This window comes from Neopsephotus bourkii, unplaced genomic scaffold (genome assembly GCF_033783945.1).
Source record: "Neopsephotus bourkii isolate Nb327-2 ecotype Australia unplaced genomic scaffold, CSIRO-AGI_Nbou_v1 NB_1634, whole genome shotgun sequence".
Taxonomy (NCBI): domain Eukaryota; kingdom Metazoa; phylum Chordata; class Aves; order Psittaciformes; family Psittacidae; genus Neopsephotus; species Neopsephotus bourkii.
The window spans coordinates 3,047,873-3,068,866 of record NW_026902109.1 but is presented as its reverse complement, the minus strand read 5'-3'; the positions used below and the strand labels follow the sequence as shown (position 1 = coordinate 3,068,866).

General features: G+C 45.0%; 1 protein-coding gene across 6 annotated transcripts in view; it reads right to left on the bottom strand.

The window, feature by feature from the left end:
* ASCC1 (activating signal cointegrator 1 complex subunit 1) overlaps positions 1 to 20,994 on the bottom strand; it is a 41,976-nt gene that overhangs the window by 15,784 nt on the left and 5,198 nt on the right. For all 6 annotated transcript variants that reach the window (XR_009728522.1, XM_061373877.1, XM_061373878.1 and 3 more), the window contains 6 exons: positions 20,338 to 20,435; positions 18,704 to 18,882; positions 10,814 to 10,950; positions 8,532 to 8,651; positions 4,543 to 4,667; positions 2,598 to 2,677 (listed from right to left, as the gene is read on the bottom strand). Coding sequence is in view for 5 of the 6 variants with exons in the window: in XM_061373877.1 (XP_061229861.1) it covers positions 2,598 to 2,677; positions 4,543 to 4,667; positions 8,532 to 8,651; positions 10,814 to 10,950; positions 18,704 to 18,882; positions 20,338 to 20,435 (739 nt within the window). In the remaining variant the exon portion in view is untranslated. The remainder of the gene's footprint in view (positions 1 to 2,597; positions 2,678 to 4,542; positions 4,668 to 8,531; positions 8,652 to 10,813; positions 10,951 to 18,703; positions 18,883 to 20,337; positions 20,436 to 20,994) is intronic.

Sequence of the window (20,994 nt, the reverse complement as noted above, 5' to 3'; positions counted from 1 at the left end):
CACTTTAAGACACAAATCACTCAGCTGTTGGGTCACAATCCCTTGAGCTTTCAGCACCAGCTAGGCCAGGGAGCCTTTCTCATGGATATTCTTCAAGACAGAAGTAATTAAAATGCCCAAACACAGCTCAACCTACAGGATCTATTTTCTGAGCAGTGTGGGAAAATACTGGCCTGCACAGCCATTTATTAGCTCGAGGAGGTTTAACTCTGCAGAATGGGTAGAACAAAGGATTATTAAATGAAATTCTGATTAGTTCAGCTGAAAGCAAAATACCAGCTGGAGCCTGGGGTAATGCAGGCATGCTATCAGCAAACATGTGCTGCCAGTGCATCTGCACACACACACCAGCTCTGATTGGGGAGCCTCAGACTGGACCAGCAGAACCAGGGCTTCTCCATCATGGTCCATGCTCTGATAGCTCAGGTCCTGTTCTCCTCTAGGCAAAGCCTTTGGCCCAGCAGTGCTGGTCACAGTGCTGCAGAATGGGAATGAGAGCGACAAAATCTGAGTTTTGCAACTTCATGCCCTCCTACCAGTAGCCACGTTTTGTGGGCTTTCCACGTGGGAACACAGCCACTCAACACAGCTATCACAGAGTCGCTCTGCCTGGAAACACAGGCATGGCACATGGGGATGGTGCCCGCAAGCCACCCTGCCTAACTGCAGCCATATTCATTAACAGCCCATCGTTTAGATCCTATTGCAAAAGTTAATGAAGAGACTTTGTGAGAGGGCAGCCTCCCTGAGATGAAGATAAATAATGTATATAAAAGGGGGCTGGGAGGGAACTGGCACATCCTTGCAAGGTCATGCTAGAATGCATCAGTGGCTGGCTGAGGCTGGGCTCCTCCGGTAAGAAGCCTGGAGCTATTTATGACTCATGTAATTAATTAATGCCAACGGGCGTTCTGCTGCAGGCACGTGGGAAACCAAAGGGAAATATGAAGCGAGCAGGTTAGGAAATGTAATGGAGGTGGGGGAGAAGGATGACATTTCTTGTGGCAAGACATGCTTTGAAGTAATTATCAACAGTCTAAACAGCCAGCAGCTCTTTTGGCAACATCAGTACAAAATCAATTAGGAGCTTTAAAAATGCACTGGCTCATATTTCAGGGAGCATTGAGAATAAGAAGTAGCCATCTGAGGCAGGGCAGCTGCATTTCTAAGCACCACATACTACAAGACCCACGGATCCTCAGACCCCGCAGTGCAGCCCACAAACAGTGTGACCAGTAGAGGGAGCATCATTAATGCCTTCCCAATCATAAATGGATATGACAAGCATTAAGAAAGTCTGACAGTTTGATCTTACGTGTCTCTGAGGACAGGTTTAACAAAAGGAAGAGAAAGAACCAGAGCCAAGCTAAATGTGAGTGTAAGCCTTGAAAGCTGAGTCCCTGCAGGCACTCTGGGCTTCTGACATACACCCTCCCCTTCTGAAGCCAGCTTTCTGCCACCAGGAGCTAACCAAAACTCATAGAATACGTTAAGAAAGGGACCACCTCTGTGGCTTTCCTGCTTCAGTTTGCAACACTGCAGTCTTACGCTGAACACTCAACATGTGGTGACGCTGAGTCATGACACTGCTTGCACAAACCATTTGAGGACAATGAGAGCTTAACCTAATTTTGTTCCTTTGTCCTCTGCACAGAGATCAATCAGTTCCACTCCCTGCCTTCACATCCCCATGCATTCAGTGCCTAATACATTATACAGCAAAACTGTAAATGCAAATAAAGTGCACTCTTTTCCTGCTCTGGCACCCTAAAGTCCTTCTGGGTTGTCCAACTCCCACTCAGGCTGCATCCTCTCTCATGTCTCTTTGTTGCCAGAATATTGGTTCCCAAATGTATTCATGCATTGTCCAGTCTCCCTCTTATCATAGCTGCCTGCAACAAATCCCCTCACACAATGAGGACTGCAAATCTGCTTACAGCTCAGCATTGTTTTCCATTTTCTACTCCACTGTGCTTCTCTTCTCTCTGGACTCTTGCAGGGGCCAAGCAGCACAGCATCAGTCTGCCACTGCCATCTGGATGGGCAGCAGAGGCTTCCTGAAGTCCTAACCATGGCTAGCAAAGCCTGGGAGACTGCAGGATGCTGCCCTTTGAGCCTGACCCACCTCTGACCACTGCAAAGCTGGTGGGACTCCCTACTGCTATCTCCTATTTTTCTGGAGCAAACCCATGCAAATCCATAGTGCAAATCAAAGAAAACAAACCAAAACAGAGTAAGTGAAATGATGGTTTTAATTTCTTAAATATATGAGTAGAACAAAGCTCTCCTTTTGGGTGGGCTGAGAATTGAAGTGAGCCTGAAGCGAAAACACCAGTGAAGTAAATGACAACACAAACACTCAGCATTTGTGTTACCTACACCTGATCTGAGATTCACCAGCTTTAAGAACACTCCTGTTAAATACTGTAATGCTCCCAATTAGGAGTGATCTGGATTGTTTATTTTCAAAACGGATTTCTCCCCTCAGTGAGATCTCATAAGCCTAAGACAAAAGCAGTCTTGAAGAGGTGTTTCAACCTCTTTTGGCTACACAATATCCACAGCTGGCTTGGTTTCCTTAATTGTTTCATACTGACCTTGAGGATATTTCGGCCATTAAATGACTCCCGCTCCTTGAAAGATGATTTACCAGTCATTGTATTGTTTCTCTCTTCAGCTGTAAAGAGAAAAGCAACCACCAGAATGAGCTTCAGATGGGAGAATTGTGTGTGCTGTACTTCACTCCCCACTCCCTCCCCAAAGTCAGCTGCCAGCTAATAGACCACCTTTGCCCAGTTCTTAGTGAAAAAAACCCACTTCCACTTCGATTTTAAAGAGAACAAGGCTGAATACACAAGAATTGGTACCTTTGTAGGGATCACCTACATTACCTGCAGGAAAGACCCTAAATCACAGCTACTGCTAGGGTGATTCTGTAGGGCTGATGGCTCAGCGCAACACACCTGCTTCTCTCTGGCTGATTTTAATCCCACATCCTGCCAGGGTGAGAGTCAGCACAATGAGTGCTTGCATCACCTGGAACAGCACCAAATATCAGATTGAGAATGCAAGCAGAGTGTCAGGCACAACCCGGACAGCACCTCTACAAATCTCTGCTGCCTGCTTGCTCTGGGAAGCACATACATGTGGTGTGTGTGCTTCTGCAGGGTGGGCACACAGCCACACACAGACATTAAGAATAGCAACCTAGGCCTATAGCAACTGCCAAATGCCTACGTCTTAGATCCATTTCCCCAGAGCATGTCTGGATTTTTATATAATCCCTAAGTACATGATTTTTTCTTCCAACAGGACCTCTGCCTCAGTCAGTGAATATATGCAGTATTTCTTTTTCATCTCCAGCATTAACTATGAAGTCCACTCACATCTAGCATGCTATTCAAATCCTGTATTGAATATAAAGCGACTTCTGTGTAATGCTCTCACCATTGTGTCTGAATGCTTCACATGCCTCATGGGGTTGTTCAGAATATAGACTCATAATGCTAGATGCAGCTGCCCATGTGCCTTCCCTAACAGACAGACACGTAAGCACTTTGGGCTCATCATCAGTTTTCAGGGCTCAGTTTGAGAGCTAAACCTCATCTCATCTTTCAGTGTTTCTACTACCTGAATATGCATACCTGACTTCAGTAGCAGTCATCCCCAAAGTCAGATGCTGGATATCCAGAAAACCACAACTGGTTTAATAAACCATCTGCTCTTATTGCTGTCCATTCAGAGGCTTAGAGAGTCAGTAACTAGAGGATACCTGACATAGCCTAGTGACACCGCAGAGACCACTGCACCAGAGAAAGCTATAAAAAGCTTTAGTGCAATGCTGTTAAGGCTTGCAAACTGCACACCAGTGCCAGAGCACATGCACGTTTGCAAGTGGAGAACAGGGCTGTAATATACTGCCCCTCCCCAAAAGCAATGCATCTGAGGCTGCTGCATCAAGCAATGCAGTAAGAATGATGCTACAGACTGCTAGAGCAGACAATCTTCTGGCAGAGACAGCAGACACTACACACTCAATAATAGCTTATATTCAGCCTCATAACTATTTGAATCTGATTTAATGAGAAGGACACTGGAATCACATTCCTAAACCAATGGGCAATCTAACTTGACCAATGAGGATCACATTTTTTTCTTGTTTAAAAGTCAGCATAGCATATTGATTTATTACTGAATGTCAGTTTAACACTGGGACACAGAGAGCCCAAAACCTCACACTGTACTTGAGTGCATTCCTCCCTACCCCAGATCTTATGAGGGCTACTTGGCAACAGGGTTTTCAAAGCTATGACGAAGATCCAGAAAACGCTCAAAGCATGCCTGCCTTCTCCAGCTCTGCAGATTGCTTTTTGATTTTCCTCTGGGTTTTATCTACTGACATCCCCCCACAGCCTTGTACGTGTTCTTAAGATTACGAAAAATCACAAAATTAAAAGAGCAAACATAAAAGCCAACAAAAGCATTTCCTGACCAGTGGGACTACTTTAAATGCATTTATCAGTAAGGATGAGGGATACCCACCATTTGGATCTTTCCTGAAGAGAGTGTTCATGACTGTAGCATGCAGTTTCACCCTATCCCACTCTTTAAGCATCAAGCCAGAGGCCACAAACCGCTCCACCAGTTGATCAGCAATCACCTGCAATCTGGGAATGCAAAAAAAGGAAGAACAAAGCCACATAAACCAAGGAGAAACCCTTGAGCCATCAGCTTTCCACTTTTCAGCCAGGGAGGGCAGCATGTGTGAAATGAAGTCTGCACACACACAGGGAAAGGGAGCTAGTCTCTGATGGAAGTGAACAGAGCCATCAAGGATTCAGTTCTAATGCAGAAAGTTCTGGCTGCCTTGCAAAGCTTCCTCAGTGATTACTTCTGCTACACATATTCCAGGAGGAAGGGAAGATTCAGCACAGCAGAGAGCTTGTTCTCTGTGACAGATGTTACTTGGACTTGAAAGGAGCATCTTCCCACTGCCAGGAAACACAATGTACCTACCCTTACAAATGCTAAATCTGCAGAACCCCCGGGAGGGGTTTAGGCACCTTGACTCTTGGAGGATGTACTCTGCCCAAGGACTGTGGCCTGTCCAGTGCACTGGGCTGGAGCTCAGACATTCTCTGTCCCACATAAGCAACCCAGTCACTGGGCTTAATTTCTGGAAGAGTCCAGAATGTGGTGACAGAAGGCACAAACCCAGACACCACATTGTGGTGAATGCTCCAGCTTTGGAGCTACTGAGCAAGCAGAATCGCAGGATTTATTGCCACCTACTTGTCTGGCCTTGGTCAGAGATGAAAGTGGCTGTGGCCACAGGGATCTGCAAGCAAACCTGTCCTAAGATAGCAACCAGGAACAGGCAGGTGATCAGAGCAATGTGCTCTCATGTCCTACATCTAAAGAGCTGAAGGAATTTCCAGGCTGCTGCTGTCCCCAACAGAATTTCTGCAGTGCCTCAGCCTTTCCAAAAGCAGCAAGGATGTGGCAGAACAAGAGCAGCCCCCAAAACAAGGGAAGAGGGTATTACTCTATGCAGAAGAATCTGGGCTTCTCTCACCATGTCCAAGGAACTAGACAGCTTTCTGCTCCACCAGGTCCCACCACTTTGGCATCTCAGCAGTAGTATGAGAGGCAGAGTGTGGCCTCTTTGAAGCAGGTCCCCACAGCCTGGGCTGCCATGCTCTGGAAGGAAGCCAGTCCTACCTCAGCACTGGTTTTGTACTGCCCCTCACAGGCCAGCCCCCATGTGACAATTTCAAGACTCTCAAACTACCAATTGTCATGGTTTTCTACCATTTTCTGGCTTTCCTTCAGTGATTTTTAAAATTAGCAATGACAAAGATTAAATGAATATAATTACAGACAATACTAAAACAAATTAACAGAGAATAGCTCAAGTGGAAATGGTGCTTTATTATGTTATAAAGTTAATCAAGGAAATAAAACAAATTAGAATGAATTATAATGGAAATTATTTGCCATGTGGGAGGCATCAGAGCATGATGCCTCTCTCAGTCTAAGCCATTATATGTGCAGAAGGGCTTGCCAACCCCTAATTCTGTCTGCAGTTATGCAAGCTAAGTCAGGGTAAATCAAATCTCCTGCTTTATAGCTTAAGCTGATCAAGATCATTCAAAGATCAGGAAGGAACTCCACCCCTCAGCCATGCCAGGAACTACACAGAGCTAGCAAGACGCCTTGCATGAGGCAGGAAGGCACACACCTCTCTTAAATGCAGACCACAGCAGTCTGAGCCAGCACACCAAGTCACGTGGCTGCTGTTCTCCTTAGTATTGGTCTTGCAGCTGAGAATCTCTGTTTTCTACCTAATTTCCCCATTTCTCTAGTAAAGCATAACAGGTTTTAGCAGGCAAGAGGTGCATGGAGCTGCTCAGCAAGGATCCATCTAGCAGACCAGAAAACAAAGCAGTTTTCTTGAGGGATCACCATTTGTCCCCTCTTTATAGTCATCATTTGTCCAACATGGTTTGCTGGAATCCCAAAGGAAGCAGAAGAACCTTACACTGCTCTCCAACAACAGAAAAATATCTTATTTTCCCTCTGCAAAGCTAAATGCTTACTGGATGCTTGATAACAGTTAAGGAAATACACTAGGGGAGAAGTGCCAGATTAATTAGCTTACAGATGAGGGTGGGACAGGCCTGGGCCAACGACAAAAACTTAAATCACTTGGCCTCTCTGAGCACACTGCTATGCAAAACGTGAAAATGGTGTTATGGAAGAGAAGACTAGCAGCTTGCAGGTGCCATGCAAACCAGATGTGGATTTGGTCAAAACCTCAGCTAATAGATCTTTGTGAAAGACAGAGGGGACATCAGCCCTTTCCTGGGGGCTGGGGGAAGGGGGAAGGGGGGGGAGGGGGAGTAGTTTTCAATTTCAAGGCAAGATGGATTTAAAGACGTCATTTCTCTCCCCTGCCAAAAGCACCTCTGCAACCCCTAATGCACGTCAGCATTTTCTCTTAGCATTATGGGATGCTAATTATTCATTATGGGCTATATAGAGTCTCAGCAAAACAGATATGGCTGGCATCTGAAACAGACAAGACCACAGTGCTACCGCCAACAATTCAAGCTGTCTCCAGACATCAGTAGACATCACTGTCCACTTTAGGCCCTATTTACGCTCTGCAGGATTTCTCTCCCAGCTCCTATTTTCACATGCAAGCAGACTCACAAACACTGCACCCCAGCCTACCTGGAGCATGGTGACTCATGAGAAAAGAGGCCCATACCTCAGCTCTCAAAGCTGACACTTAGGATGCTTTCTAGAACCTATCCACCGAAGGGCGTGTCGGTCATTCAGTGAATGCCTCTGTCTCATCTTTCTGAGTGCTTCTGCTTTCTCCCTGCACTTCTGTCTCTTGGATGCTCTACAGCTTGTCCTGGTTCTCCACCTGCCCCATTTGTTTTACCTCACCTCTTTCAGGGCAGGACAGACTTCAAAGGGAAAGAGCCAAGAAGAGGAAAAGATTTCAATTTCTACTGCCTCCTAGCAATTCTTACGTTTTCATTTTCCCACCCATTTCCTTATCCCACTTCCGATCTCTTACTTCAACATAGACTCCAAAGTGCAGTTTTAAGCAGGGGCCCCCTCTTGTCTCCTTAGCCCTCAGGGAAAGGAGATGCTAGAACATGTCCCTTTTCCCCTGAGCCAGTGCTTGCTCACAGCCTCCCTCCTCCAGCTGCACTGCTCTGTTCTCCTCTGCTAGCTCCTGCTGTCTTCTAGCAACAAGAACAAAAGGGCAGCACTGCCAGAAAAAAGAGAAGGCTAAGGCTCAGAGAGAGAAGGCTAAAGCTCTTTTGGCTATTTCCCTACCCTCTTTCTCATCTACCTCACAGCACAGAATACAAGAGCTCATGTTTCCCCAGTCTTCCAGAGAGCACTAGCGGAAAAGATGGTGCTGCCACTGGTGACATACTTGTAAAAAATGAGATTGAGGAAGGTTGTTTAGATACTGCCACATCCTAGGCACTGCTGTTTGTAAAGTTAAAACCATCAGCCACAGTGGCAAACAACACAAACACATGAATGACACCAATCAGGCATAAAAATTTTTCACCAGTAGCTCAGAAGACAGATTTCAGACTACTGACAGATACAAAAATCAACTCTGCAACCAAGTCGTGCTTTTCTGAGGACCTTCTGATATAACTGGGTTTCAAGAATAATTAAGTGCTGCAGAATACACCAGGCTGTCCAGATTAGTCTGGACTGCAGGTTAGGAACAGCAGACATCAAGTTATCCTGCTTTCTAAGTCACCTCAGGAGTATCTTCTTGGCCATCGTATCACCTCATAAGCCATGACACCATTATTCAATCTGTCAGACTGCTACAGAAACAAATGACATCTTTCAGCTGCACCACCAGTGACTGATTTAAAGAGCAAACACATCACTGCCTTAACCGGTTTAGAAAGCAAGAATGACTTCATCTTCCCGACTACCAGCCCAAGAAGGAGGAAAGAAAGAAAGAAGCATGAGGAACCCACCTGTCCGAGCCATCCTTCATGTGGACTTTGGCATAAAGGATGTCTGTCATGGCAGGGTCATCGTTCATGTACTCCACTCCTACCACTTCCACAGTCAATGGCTTGCCTGCAGCAATTTGGCTAAAATGCAACAAATCCCTGATGTTAAAAACCAAGACATCACACATGCTTCTGAAATATGATGCATACACCAAGTATTTGATTTTACTAGGGGAACGATATTAAATATATTTTTTGCTATAGTTAAATTTGAGGTTAAGTGGGACTTAAATGTTATATAGACCCCATGCAGCAGTGAACTCCAGCAAGATGTTCTTCTCTTTTCCAAATCACTGAAAAGAAAACCCCAAACCCAACACACACACAAAAGGCTCCCTAACTTCTAAAGCTTGAAAGGCTACAGGTGCTATTGTCTCACCATCAAAAGAAATACTGTAGAAACACTTGAATTTATACATTCAGTGTTTTAGACACACATTAAGTCAACTTGTCAGTATTCACAGGCCATCTCAGTGCAGATATCTCCATTTACATTTCAGAAAACCCATCAGCAGTTAAATGGTACAAGTTCTCATTCCAGAGAAGCTCCTGCCTTCCCCATGAAGAGAGTGATTGTGATAGCGACACAAAGTCCCCAGCTTGTTGATTTTCACTGGAAAATGTACTCAATACAGAATGCAGTTTTAAGTACATCTCAACATCCACTTACAAATGCCGGAAGTGAATAGAGCTCCAGCTACTCTTGCAGAAAAGCTAAACTGAAAATGCATGCAGGATATAATATGCACTCCCACACCTGCAAACACACTCTGAAGTGTATCTCGCTTCCAAACATGCTGTGTCCCTGCCTTTACCACCAGAACATCACAGGGAGGTAGGGCGCTGCAGTGAAAGCTCCTTGTAAGTAAGTGTCAACATCTCTAATGCTGAGGTCTCAGTACAGGGAGTGTCTGGACAGGCAAAAGCAATAAACAGGAGTTAACAACGTGAGCATGACTTTGCTCTAACCTTGCTCACTTCTGTTCAGCTTGCCCAAGAGACCGCCTTTGAGATTTTCTGCAAAGCTTCCCTGATGCAACAAGGAGATGGTGATTTCCCCTTCCAGTATGTATACTGGGAGGAAAAGAGCGTAAGTGTACTATCCTGCACATCAACACCAGAGCACAAAAGGCCACGTATTCTACAAAGAGTCAAAGAGTGCACATCCATGTTCACATAGTGCTGCCTGCATTTAGAAAAGTAAATAAATGCTAATAAAGGTTTATATGGGAGGAAGAGAGCCTAAATTAATTTTCAAAGTATATTTCTTTGGGTGTGGCAGTGGAAATAACCTAAGGGTTACATTCAAGTGTTGATTCCCCCTCCACTAAAGAGAATGGAGAATAAAGATTTTTTTCTGCCTCAGTTCAACTCACTTACAAGGAAGCTGGTGTCTTCCAAGTACTGTGGGCAGAGCCTTCCCCTGGAAACACACCTGCATATCTGTTCAATACCTGAACTGGAGCTCTCATTTTAAAGGCAGAGGTATGAATTTTGGCCATGCATTAATTCACACAGGTATTAGCTGGCACAGCATGGCTAATTCTTCACACACTGAGACAATAAATAAATAAATAGCAAGGATCTGTCCTCTATGTGCAAAGGTGTTGCAGAATCCCTCAGGCCATCTCCAATTTCTAAGCTGAACAGAGATAAGTTAATTACAGTGTCATTCAACCACGTTTACAGTTAAAGCCCTAAGATCAGCAGCTCAGTGTTAACAGGCTTTGAGAAAGCCTCAGTCCTGGAGCAGCACGGAGTGCTTCAAACTGATTACTTGCATGGCTTATGCTGGCTTCCCTGCACACAGCTCCCTGCATCAAGAAATGCATGTCAAGGACACCTCAGCATCTGCTCTTAGGCAGGAGGGAAGCATCATGCCAGAGCTCACTGCAGGCAAGCTGCAAAGGTAATGCAGCTTGTCCCTCCCTCTGCAGCAGGTAAAGGACAACAGCAAAAATTGCTCAGAAAAAAAGTAACAGGGAAGCATGTGAGAAAAAGAAATGCGAAGAGCAGGTTTTCTGCTGAGGGTTTGAGCTGAGCTGCAAGATGCTATTAAACTCTTTGTGACTGCTTGGTGATTTCTACTGCTCCCATTTGAAATGTTTTAGCCTTTTTCTAGACTTCTAGAGTTGAGATAGGCTACTGAGCAGTTTATCTCTTTGCTGTCCCTTGTCAAAGACAGCCTGCTGCTTTTCCCCCACTCAAGTACTTGGTGATGACAAGCCTTTTTTATCACTTACTCCACAAAGTCCTCTTTGCATTGCTGTAGGAGGTCACATGCTTTCTGGATCTCTTGTTCGTTCAGAAGTACCAGCGTCCCAAGAGTCAGGTGAAGCTTAGAAGGGTTCTGGAACAGGCTGCTGCTGACCCCGTGATCCTACAAATCAGTCCATATATAGGTGTCTTATCATACACGCACACACCTCCATCAGAGGGATAAATAGTACAGACAACAGGTACCAAGCCACTAGCGCCAAACCTTTTATCTCTGCATCACTGGTCGGGTTGGTAGTGGCTCAAAGTTGAAATGAGAAACAAAATTTCACAGGCTTTGTGAGCAAGTGAGCTCAGGCTGGCAGGCAAGCGCAGCCCCCCACCACACACACACTCCCTGCCTGCCTTTTCATCAGAGCTGATGAACAGCAGCCTGGAAGCTCGTTATGACAGGCTCTAACTCAGGGCGCAGGAACAGCAGCCCTCGCTCATATGGGGTTTCGAGAGCAGACTTCCAGAGCTGTCAAAGTGGCAGCTGCCATCAGCAGTGAACTCAACACAAGTCAGCACAGATTTAAAACTTGAGTTAAGCTCATTTTTTATGCAATAAAGCTGGAACCAGCTGTAGTGACAAGCTCTAAATGGTCTCTAAATCCTGTCTAAACACAGGTTGCACCTCACAACACAAGCACAGCTAATACCAGCTCTGATAATTACATTTTTCTTGTTCCCATGTGCCCTATAGTTTGCTGAGATGAATTAAATTTAAATTCCTTTTATAAGAAGTGCTACGTGTTGTTGCTGGGGAAGAACTGTTCCCAGGTGGAGCAGTGGTTACATTCAGCTTTAAGAGACATGCTCTTTTGTTCTAGGATGTTTATAAAAATACCTCGAGGATGGTTAACACACCCATATTAAAACAATTATTTCCACTTAGTGGCCATTTCCCATCAGTGCATTAAATAAACTCCACTTTTAACTCCAGATGAAGCTAACTTGCCAGACCACTGAAGCCCTTCTCTCTCTGATAAAAGCCCACTGACTGAGAAGGCCAGCTTTGAAGTTCCTAGTTGTGCTTCAATTTGAAATAAAACCTTTTGGATGTTTAAACACTGCAGTATCTCACCCCATCACAGTTTGATGCCCCACATGTCACTTGGTATTTTTCATGTTTAATGACAACATCTATATCCTTCTTTACAGCTGTGCTTATGGGCTGGACTAGAAACAAGCCAGACTGCAAGAGAGAGGTCTGGGTCTTGCCCCAGCAGTCATAGGCTGGCAAAGTATGGTGAGCCCCAGAAGAGGGACAGCATGTACATGCCTTCCACAGCTGCTACTTACTGCTGACTGAAACCCCAAATCATACCACGCTAGTAGTGGCAAAGGATGTTGCAAACCTCAGCACTGTGCAGCAGCATGACACAAGCAGAGACTATGTCAGGCACATTAGGAGCAGAGGAAGGAGGGACAGCTCCTTCTCACTTCTCCCCACCTTCCCCTCACTGTGGTAAAAGCCTTGCGGCTTCTTTTAACTCATCCTGCTGTTAACATGCATGACAGGACATGATTCCTCTCCATCAGCCTTTTTTTCTCCAATGGTATCCATAGCCAGAGAGTATTTGGCCCATCTCAAAATAATAGAAACTGGGAGAAAGTTCGATTTATCCTTGCCAAGGACAACCAGACAGTGTAAATCCCACAGTGTGCACAGATGATGTACAGTAATGAGAAAGCAGTCCACAGGTCAGAAAGCAAAAGTCCTATCCTCATTTTTTGCCCCAGCATGATCTGTACTGCAAATATCAACCTGTCCCAAAAGCAGCATTTCCCCTTGAGCTTTCCAGCACCTGAGTGTGGGCTGATAACTGACAAAGTGATGGCATGTCGTCTCCACATGCCACGCTACCACTGCTGGAGAGATCAGCAGGGAAGAGAAGTACACAGTGAGCAGACCAAGACCTAGATAATCTTGGTTTACGCCCTAGTATTTCAGACAGCTCCTAAAAACCCCGCTTACAGCCCTACTCTTTCACAGGCCAGCACATCCCACTTCTCCCACACAGAAAACAGATGCTACGTCAGATGTAGCTCTCCCCGGAACAGGCAACGTTTCTGCAGGCATCTGAGCAGCCCTTCATGGCTGGATGCTGTTCAGCAAGGTGCAAGAAAGCTTGAGCCTACTTATTCAAATCCCAGATGACGATATGCTATCAGCAACCACTGCGTTGCCTTATGGGAAGCTGTCCTGTCCAGTGGTATCAGCTCTTTGCAACCTGACCAGCAGCACCAGACAACAGCAATGCAGAGCCTAGAAATATGTTTTCATAACTACTGTTAAGGAAAAATCACATCCTCCCCCAGGAAGAACAAGACCAAGAGATGTGATCCTGTCAATGTTGTGATTTGGGGTCTCTATGGACATCTTCCAAATACTTAAGGAACCCTTTCAAGGTAACCTACAACCACAAAAGCAGGAGTAAGGAGTGAGATTCACCATCAGAGATGGACAGAGATCCACTGGCATCTAAGACATGCTCTCCAAGTGCCTCTAGGTGACAAGTTCCTCTTTCACCAGTTTCCTCCCCCATATAATGGAAGGTGGGCACTCCTCATAGCACACATCAGTGGCTTGTGACAAGCAGTGGCTTCCTGCCTTCATGAAAGCACAGCATGAGATCAGGGGAGGGGGGGTGTCACAGCAGAGAATCCCTGTATTCTACAGGGGAATCTGAAAGCAGCATATTTGAGGGTACTTGCTGGCAGATACAAACACGTAAACCAGACTCTATCATCTCTCTAAATGTTTACTGTTCAAACTTTGGTTCTCTAAGGGTGTATTGAGAGACAGGGAGAACACCCACTTTACATACTATCTGTATACAATGACTGTCCATTTTAGCTTATTCCTTTTCTCTGACACTGCTTGGTCATGGTTAAAAAATTACAACTCATTTCCACTCAGCCTTAGAAATTAATTTTTTTACTTCCTCCTGCTACTTAGACTTCTACTTTTGCTCTCTTCCTGTAGAAGAAACATAGCAAGCATTTTATCTGGAGTCTTCACCTTTCTTTGCAAAGCCCAAGCACATTGTTCCTCCAAATCTAAAGCCCTGAAGTAGGGAAACCACAGACCAAAACACACTTCAGTGGTTCTACAAGACAAGGCAAAGAATTAATCTTAGCTTTTCCTTCCTGGTTGTGTCTTGTCTGCTGTCTTAAGAGCTTCCAGTGTGTCCTGGGTTCAGCAGTAGCAGTCATTTTTCTCCTTTTTAGTAGCTGGTGCAGTGCTGTGTTTTTGCCTTTCAGCCTGGGAACAACACTGATAACACTGATGGTTTTAGTTGTTGCTCAGTAATGTTTACTCTGACCAAGGACTTTCTGAGTCTCATGCTCTGCCAGGGAGGAGGGGAAGCCAGGAGGAAGCAGAGACAGGACACCTGACCCAAACTGACCGAAGAGGTATTCCATACCACAGCACGTCATGCCCAGTACATAAACTGGAGGGAGTTACCTGTAAGGCCCAGATCACTGCTCCGGTCGGGCTGGGTATCGGTCGGTGGGTGGTGAGTGGCTGTATTCTCTCCCCTTGTTATTCCCCTTATCATTGTTATTGTTGGTGGTAGCAGCAGTGGTTTGTGTTACACCTTAGTTACTGGACTGTTCTTATCTCAACCTGTGGGAGTTACATTCTTTCCATTCTCCTCCCCATCCCTCTGGGAGCAGGGCAAGGAAAAAGTTGGGGAGTGAGCGAGCAGCTGTGTGGTTCTGAGTTACCAGCTGGGCTTAAACCATGACACAGTGTCTGCAGACAGCTTCATGTTTTCGAGGTTTTTTTCTCAGTAGCAGGGTACTGCATGCCAGCTATATGCCATCTCCCCCCCTGACCCACGAGCAAAAGAGGAAGCCAGATAAACAGCGTTTCCTCAGAACTGACTGAAGAGCTGTAGGCTGAGAAAACCCTCCCATTTTCAGTCCCTTCCACTTTGAGATATATTATCTCATTAGCAATGTTTGATATTTACAGGTTGCCATATATTACAGCAATCATACTTCTTCTCCATACTACATGTTGAGCCTGTTGAGACTGTAAATGCTGCATTTGCACAGCTCTGAAAGATCCAACTGTGATTTTTCACAACAATATTACTGCGAAGTCTTTTCCCTTTTCCACTTGCATACTCAGACATTTCGGTTTTCTTCACTCTGACACCTACATCACTGTGAGAGGAGACTTCCAAGGTCACCAGTCGTCTGGACTTCCCACTGCACCACATCAAGTAATGAGCCTGCCCAGGTGAGCCACCTCTCCGTATCTATTAAATAAGCCTCCAAAGAGCCTCCCCTCAGCCCTACTTCATTGCCTCACCTGGCAGCCCTGATCATACAGTAACATGAATGACATCTGAAGTTCTCCATATTTCAACCAAGGTTTATCTTATAAGATGTCTTGAAGACACACATGAAAAAAAACCTAGAAAGCATATGCCCACCAACATAACCCTATGATTTAAAATATAAATGAATGGTTGTCATGGTAACTGCTTCAGAGAGAAATACAGTCCCTCACAAATGCTCAAAGGCCGGAAGAAATCCTCATACGTGCACATCTGGTCCTTTCCCTTCCTTACCCTTATTACCAAGCTTCCAAGGCTGAAGTTTACCTAATTCTGCAATGTTTCACACCAGTAAATCGCAAGAGAAGCACACCACTTCTGTCACTGAAACCTATTCAGATTTCTCCAAGTATCCTGAGAAATCCCATTGCTTTGGACAAATCTATAAGCTCTCTTATTGCTCTGTGAGGCACCGTTGTGAATTACTGTTTTTCATTACTGATGTGCCTTCCAGCAGACCCTGCTGTGAGATAAAGTGGTATTAGAGTGGCATTACTGGCTGGTGGAGTGATTGAGACACATACGGGGCTGCAAGATACTCCTTGAACTAACAGACAGCAATAGATCTACAAACCCTTTTGCTAATACCAGGAGAAGGAAGAGCAGAAAAAGAAAGCACCATATATTTCTAGGCTGTAAATATGCAAACCCCCAAATATCTGTTACTGTTCGAATTCTACATTTCAAACTACAAATGAAAACTCTAGATCTGATGTAAGCTGTACCAGGAACATTTCAGGCCCTCCTGGGAGGCTAACACAACCACATACCTTTCAGGTCAGGGAACCTAGCACCCATGTAGTATGGAGAGCAGGAACTACATTCCCAGACCTTCTGCCTCCACCCACGCAGATGTGTCCTGCTATAGGGCAGCTTCAGCTGTCACAATTCTGGGAGATTCCCAAAAGCACCTTGATGACTCAGCTGGAGCAAAAGGCATGCTATTGTCTTAAGTGCCACACTCTCTCAGATACATTGTTACTGGTATTAGGAAGATTCACACCTGGGTGCTGGTTCTAAGTACAGTTCAAGCCTGAGGTTACTGAAAGGCGGAAGTAACTGTTAAGTTGAATTGTGTTTCCATGGTCGCATCCATGCTGCAGGATCCCTGACCATGAAGCAGAGCCTTGTAGTACCCTGTGCTGTCCAGACACAGAACAAAAATTGCGAGAGAGAGAGAAGGTCAGGCAAGAGGAGGAAAACTTAACATGACTAGCCTGGTCAGCAGTGGTCTCAGCACTCCTCTGACCACGTCTTGGTTTCTGTAGCTTTCTAGGACCAGGAACATGTGAAGGTTTGCAGATGCTCCCAGGCAGCTTCTTCTGAATGTAACCGAAAACACTGGGGAAAGCACCAAGGTAAATGTTTCAAAGTGGATGGCAGACTCCCTGCCTACTCAGGGATGCAAACTGATACCGAAGAGTGAGCAAGAGGCAAACGATGTGACAGAGACAGATCAGGAGGGGTCTGAAGAACAAGTAAGATGACAAACTAAGTCTGGACCAATGGAGGTCTGCAGAGATGCAACCAAATGAACAAGCCTGAAAGACGAGTGCTCTTCAAGGAGAAGAGCTAGTCCTGTGTGAGGCCAGTGTGTTGCTGTATTAAAGAAATAGGATTAGAGCACAAACAACAGCATTAGCTGCAAAGATGAATAAAAGAGGCCACATCTAAAATGTGACATTTAAGATGTGACACTGAAAGGATCTGCTTGACAACCAAGGCAGCCTGGAAGCCAGAACCCAGCAAAGCACAGGGGATAACACTGAGGTTACTTCCCTGAATAGCAGGCAGGTCTGGGTTTGCTGTGAAAGGGAGGGAGAAGAGAGACTCACAAGACCTGATGGCAGAAAGCTAGAGGAGTATCAGATAAGCAGAGTCCTGGACACCAAGGCTTCAAACAGAGCAGGGCCAGATCTCAAGGGAGATCAATTGATAGGACTTTAACAGCCATAAGCCTAAGTAGAAGGGGATAAAGGACAAGAGAAACACCAGACTGAAAGCAATGGTCTCAGTCCACAGGCAACAGCATGAGCAGCCATGACCAGAGCCCTGTGCTGAAGTCACCAGCCCTCAGAGCCATTTCTCTCTGTATAACTTTGATGTGTCCCACACAAGGACTGGAAGTAGGAACCAACAGAGGGAGCCACGCCACCACTAATGCCAGCCCAAGGTCAGGCACTCTGTCCAGCCAACATTTTCTCAGGCTAATATTTCCATCCCCTTATCTTCAGGGCTTTCCATTGATAAAGTAAGCTTTAATAAATGTAGCTGCCACTGGCTAACCGCTATAGATGATCAAGCCTAGCCCAAGGAAAGAGTGCTTGTGGCACTGCACTGTTTGCTAATCCCTGGATTTGTTGGCCAGTTTCAGCTGTATCTAACATCAGGTGGAAACCTGAGTGATAGAAAGCTCCTAAAATGTCATGGAAACAGGCAGCTGGGCAGAGAGGGACTGCCAGCAAAGACAAGACTGCAAAGACAGCTCAGTTCTGCTCCTGGAGATGAGAAAACTGACATGCACATGACCATGAAAACTTGAGCAAGAACTTGTACCTCCCCAGATACCAGATAATTCACACCCACAGCATGCATAGGAAACTAAACTTAAGCTGTGACAGCTGCAAAACTGTATTTTCCCTTTTGAAGGGCATAAGCAGAAGTGACAGACATGAATGTAAGAATATCAGCCCCCAAAACCCTGCTGCTTGTAAACAGTCTAACCTGTGGTCACCACAGAGGAACTCTTTTCTTTAGCCTAGAGATGTCCTCCCAGCAGACTCAGAGGGTACAGCAATTTAATACCACTACCTCCCCTCAGCCTGGGCCTGTGCATTGACATACCACTTCTGCCAAACTAGAAGCATGCTAAAATAAACCAGGGAATACACAGCTTTCACTTCATTCTGTTCCTCTTTTCTCTATGCTTAAGTATTTCCTGCTGCCCTCAGTCATCTGAAGGTAGGTAGGAGGGACTGTCAGCACAAAGTCTCTCGGGGAAGAAGGGAAGCAATTAGATTTGCAGGATGGCATGTGCTACCAAGTAACTTCTTGCTCAGTTCTGGTAATGACACTCATCTTCCTTTACTGTCAGTAACCAGAAGAAAAGTGAAATAGAAGCAGCAGCAAACTTGTGAATTCCTACTTGGTTTCATGGTTAGGTAGAAATCATACAAAACATAGAGAGGTCCACTACATTATTTAGTAGATTTCCTATTAAAACCAAAAAACCCCAACCCTCTTTTGAATCTTAGGTATCTTCTCACCTAGGAAAATCTCTAAGGAGAGCAAAGTATTTTACTAACGATTTGCTAAGTAAGCCATTTCACTTTCCATAAGATTTCACAACAGCACTGAACTAATTCACAGCAGATTCACCAACTTAAATAAAAGGCCTGTTAAAAACACATTCAGGAAACAGAACAGAATAAGGCCCTCAAGGTAAATGCTAAAAAGCTATCTCAATAAATTAAATGGCAGTCTGATGAAGGGCTCCCACTTGATTTTGTGGATCCTTACCTTTGAGCATTTCTCCAGCACCTCTTCCTTGAACTGCAGGAACTTCTCCTGGATGGTGGGTTGGTTGAGAGCCAAAGACAGGAAGTGTGTGAAGGGCTGCTTCTTACGGAAGCTGTCCAGGAGAACATCAATCCGCGTTCGGGCAGAGATGACACCACTGCGATACTGCCCAGTAATCACTACAAGGAAACAAAGCAGTATACCTGTCTCATTTCTGTGAAGCTACAGGGAAGCTCCTGACACTAATGCCCACGCAAGATAGAGAGTAATTACATGGACTGTGATTTTACATTATACTTATCCATGCACTTTAAAATATCAGTATTGGAGGATATTGTGAAGGTAGGAACATTTCACCCAGGCGATGCCAGGAAGGAATCAGAAAAGCCTGCACAGCAGCACCTCCCCAGTGTTAGCCTCAGGCTCACTGAAGAAGCGTTAGGAATTAAACCCCCAAACTATGCACAGAGACATCTTCCCAGACTGCCTGCTTGACTTAAAATGCCTGACATGGGTATGCCTTCCTCTGTACAGACAGGATGATGCCATCAAAAGTATCCCTCTGCTCTCAAGAAAGTCAGCTCTGAGTGCCTTAAAAAAAATAGCTAAGAGTCTATCATTTCAGCATCTCTTCAGATTTCTAGGGCATTATTTCAAGTTTTCACAAAGGCAGTCAAAGCCAAAAAGAAAAGAAAATCTATTAAAGATCAAGATGGCCTCTATCATCTGTGCATGCACTTCAAGGCACCAAACAGAGAACACTTGAGCTTGAAAGGAAAAAACTGCAAAGAGCAAAATTTTCTTGGCTTCCTGTTATTACATGTTTTCAACATCTCTCAACCTTCCTAATAGTCCTTCACAGTTCTCAGGAAGAATTCAAGATACACTTGTTGAGAAGTATTGCCACATTCCTGTGCAGCACCACAGTTAGATCCCCCTTGGTCACTTTTTCCTCACAGCTCTGTCATGAATGTAACTGTACAGCGTGCCATTTATCACCAGGGTGTGCGTAATGGGCCTTCCAGAGAGCCACTCGGACAGAAACCCACAGGGGCCAGCCCTGAAGAGCAATGCCTTCTTTCTTTTTAAGTCACTGGAAGTGATGAGAAGGAACATATGGTACCAGAAAGTCTGCTCTCACTATCAGGATCAAGTGACTACACCAGAAAGGCAGCAACGTCATCGAACACTTCCCATATTAAAGCAGACGCTGAAGTTTATTTTGTGCATAAGTATACAACATGGTGACTTTTTCTGGATGGGTATTACAGTTTCTTATTAATGGAAATGGTATTTTAAAAACAAAACAAAAAATCCAACACATTCATGCCCAAAGTTTTCAAGCCAGTCATTTGAGGCCCAGAATTTACTTCAATTGGACTATTCATAGATTTAAAATAGATCTTTTTTCCCCAAAAAATCCTTTACACTGCTTTATAATGATTTATAGACAAGAAAAAAGTACTCAGGAGAAAAGTGAAGTGATTTTCCCATGGCCATAAAGTGAGTCAGTGCCATGTCACAAGCAGGAATTAAAACGAAAACCAAAACATCTCTTGTGCCTCCTCCCTGCTAAAATTGCGTATGCGCAAGAGCTGATGAGAGAACCCCCATTTTGTGCATGTTAAACTCACCAATTTCTCCTTCCACTCCAAGCTTGGGAATGCTGATGGAGGTTCGAGTCTCTGTTTCTAGTCTTTTCTTGGTTTCCCCTTTCTTCCCGATGATGTACCTGAGGCATAAAAACGCAAGACAGTCACTCATACAGTGTCGCTGGGCCACTCTCCATCAAGTGTGTCCAGCCATGCCACAGATGAACCTCACTTTGAAGTTGGCTCCAGGCAACTGGGTTCCCCAACACTAGGGATCTCCATGCTGGAGGGATGAATGCACACAGCTCCATGAGCAGGACTCGGTTCAGGTACAGAGTCTGCTCCCAAGATGCTGCATGTGACCAGCCTAGGACCAAGGGACAATGTGGAGCTGTGGCTCACAACTAGCTTAAACTAAAATAAGTCAGCTGTCCATGACAGCTCTGCCCAGCACATCCTGCCGCTGCTTATTTGTCTGCTGGGTTATCCCTTTTTCCCATTACCCCAGCTGATGAAGAACTAAGAGCTCTTTTTCTGCTTTTTGCTTCGCTCAAGCATCCAAACACACAACAGAACATTTCTGCTTCCCTATATTGCAGTAAAACTATTCAACCAATAAAACTGTCAAAATAACTAAATAAAGCTTTGAACACTACAGGCATCCCAGGAAACATCAGATTGGAGTCAACAGTCAATTCC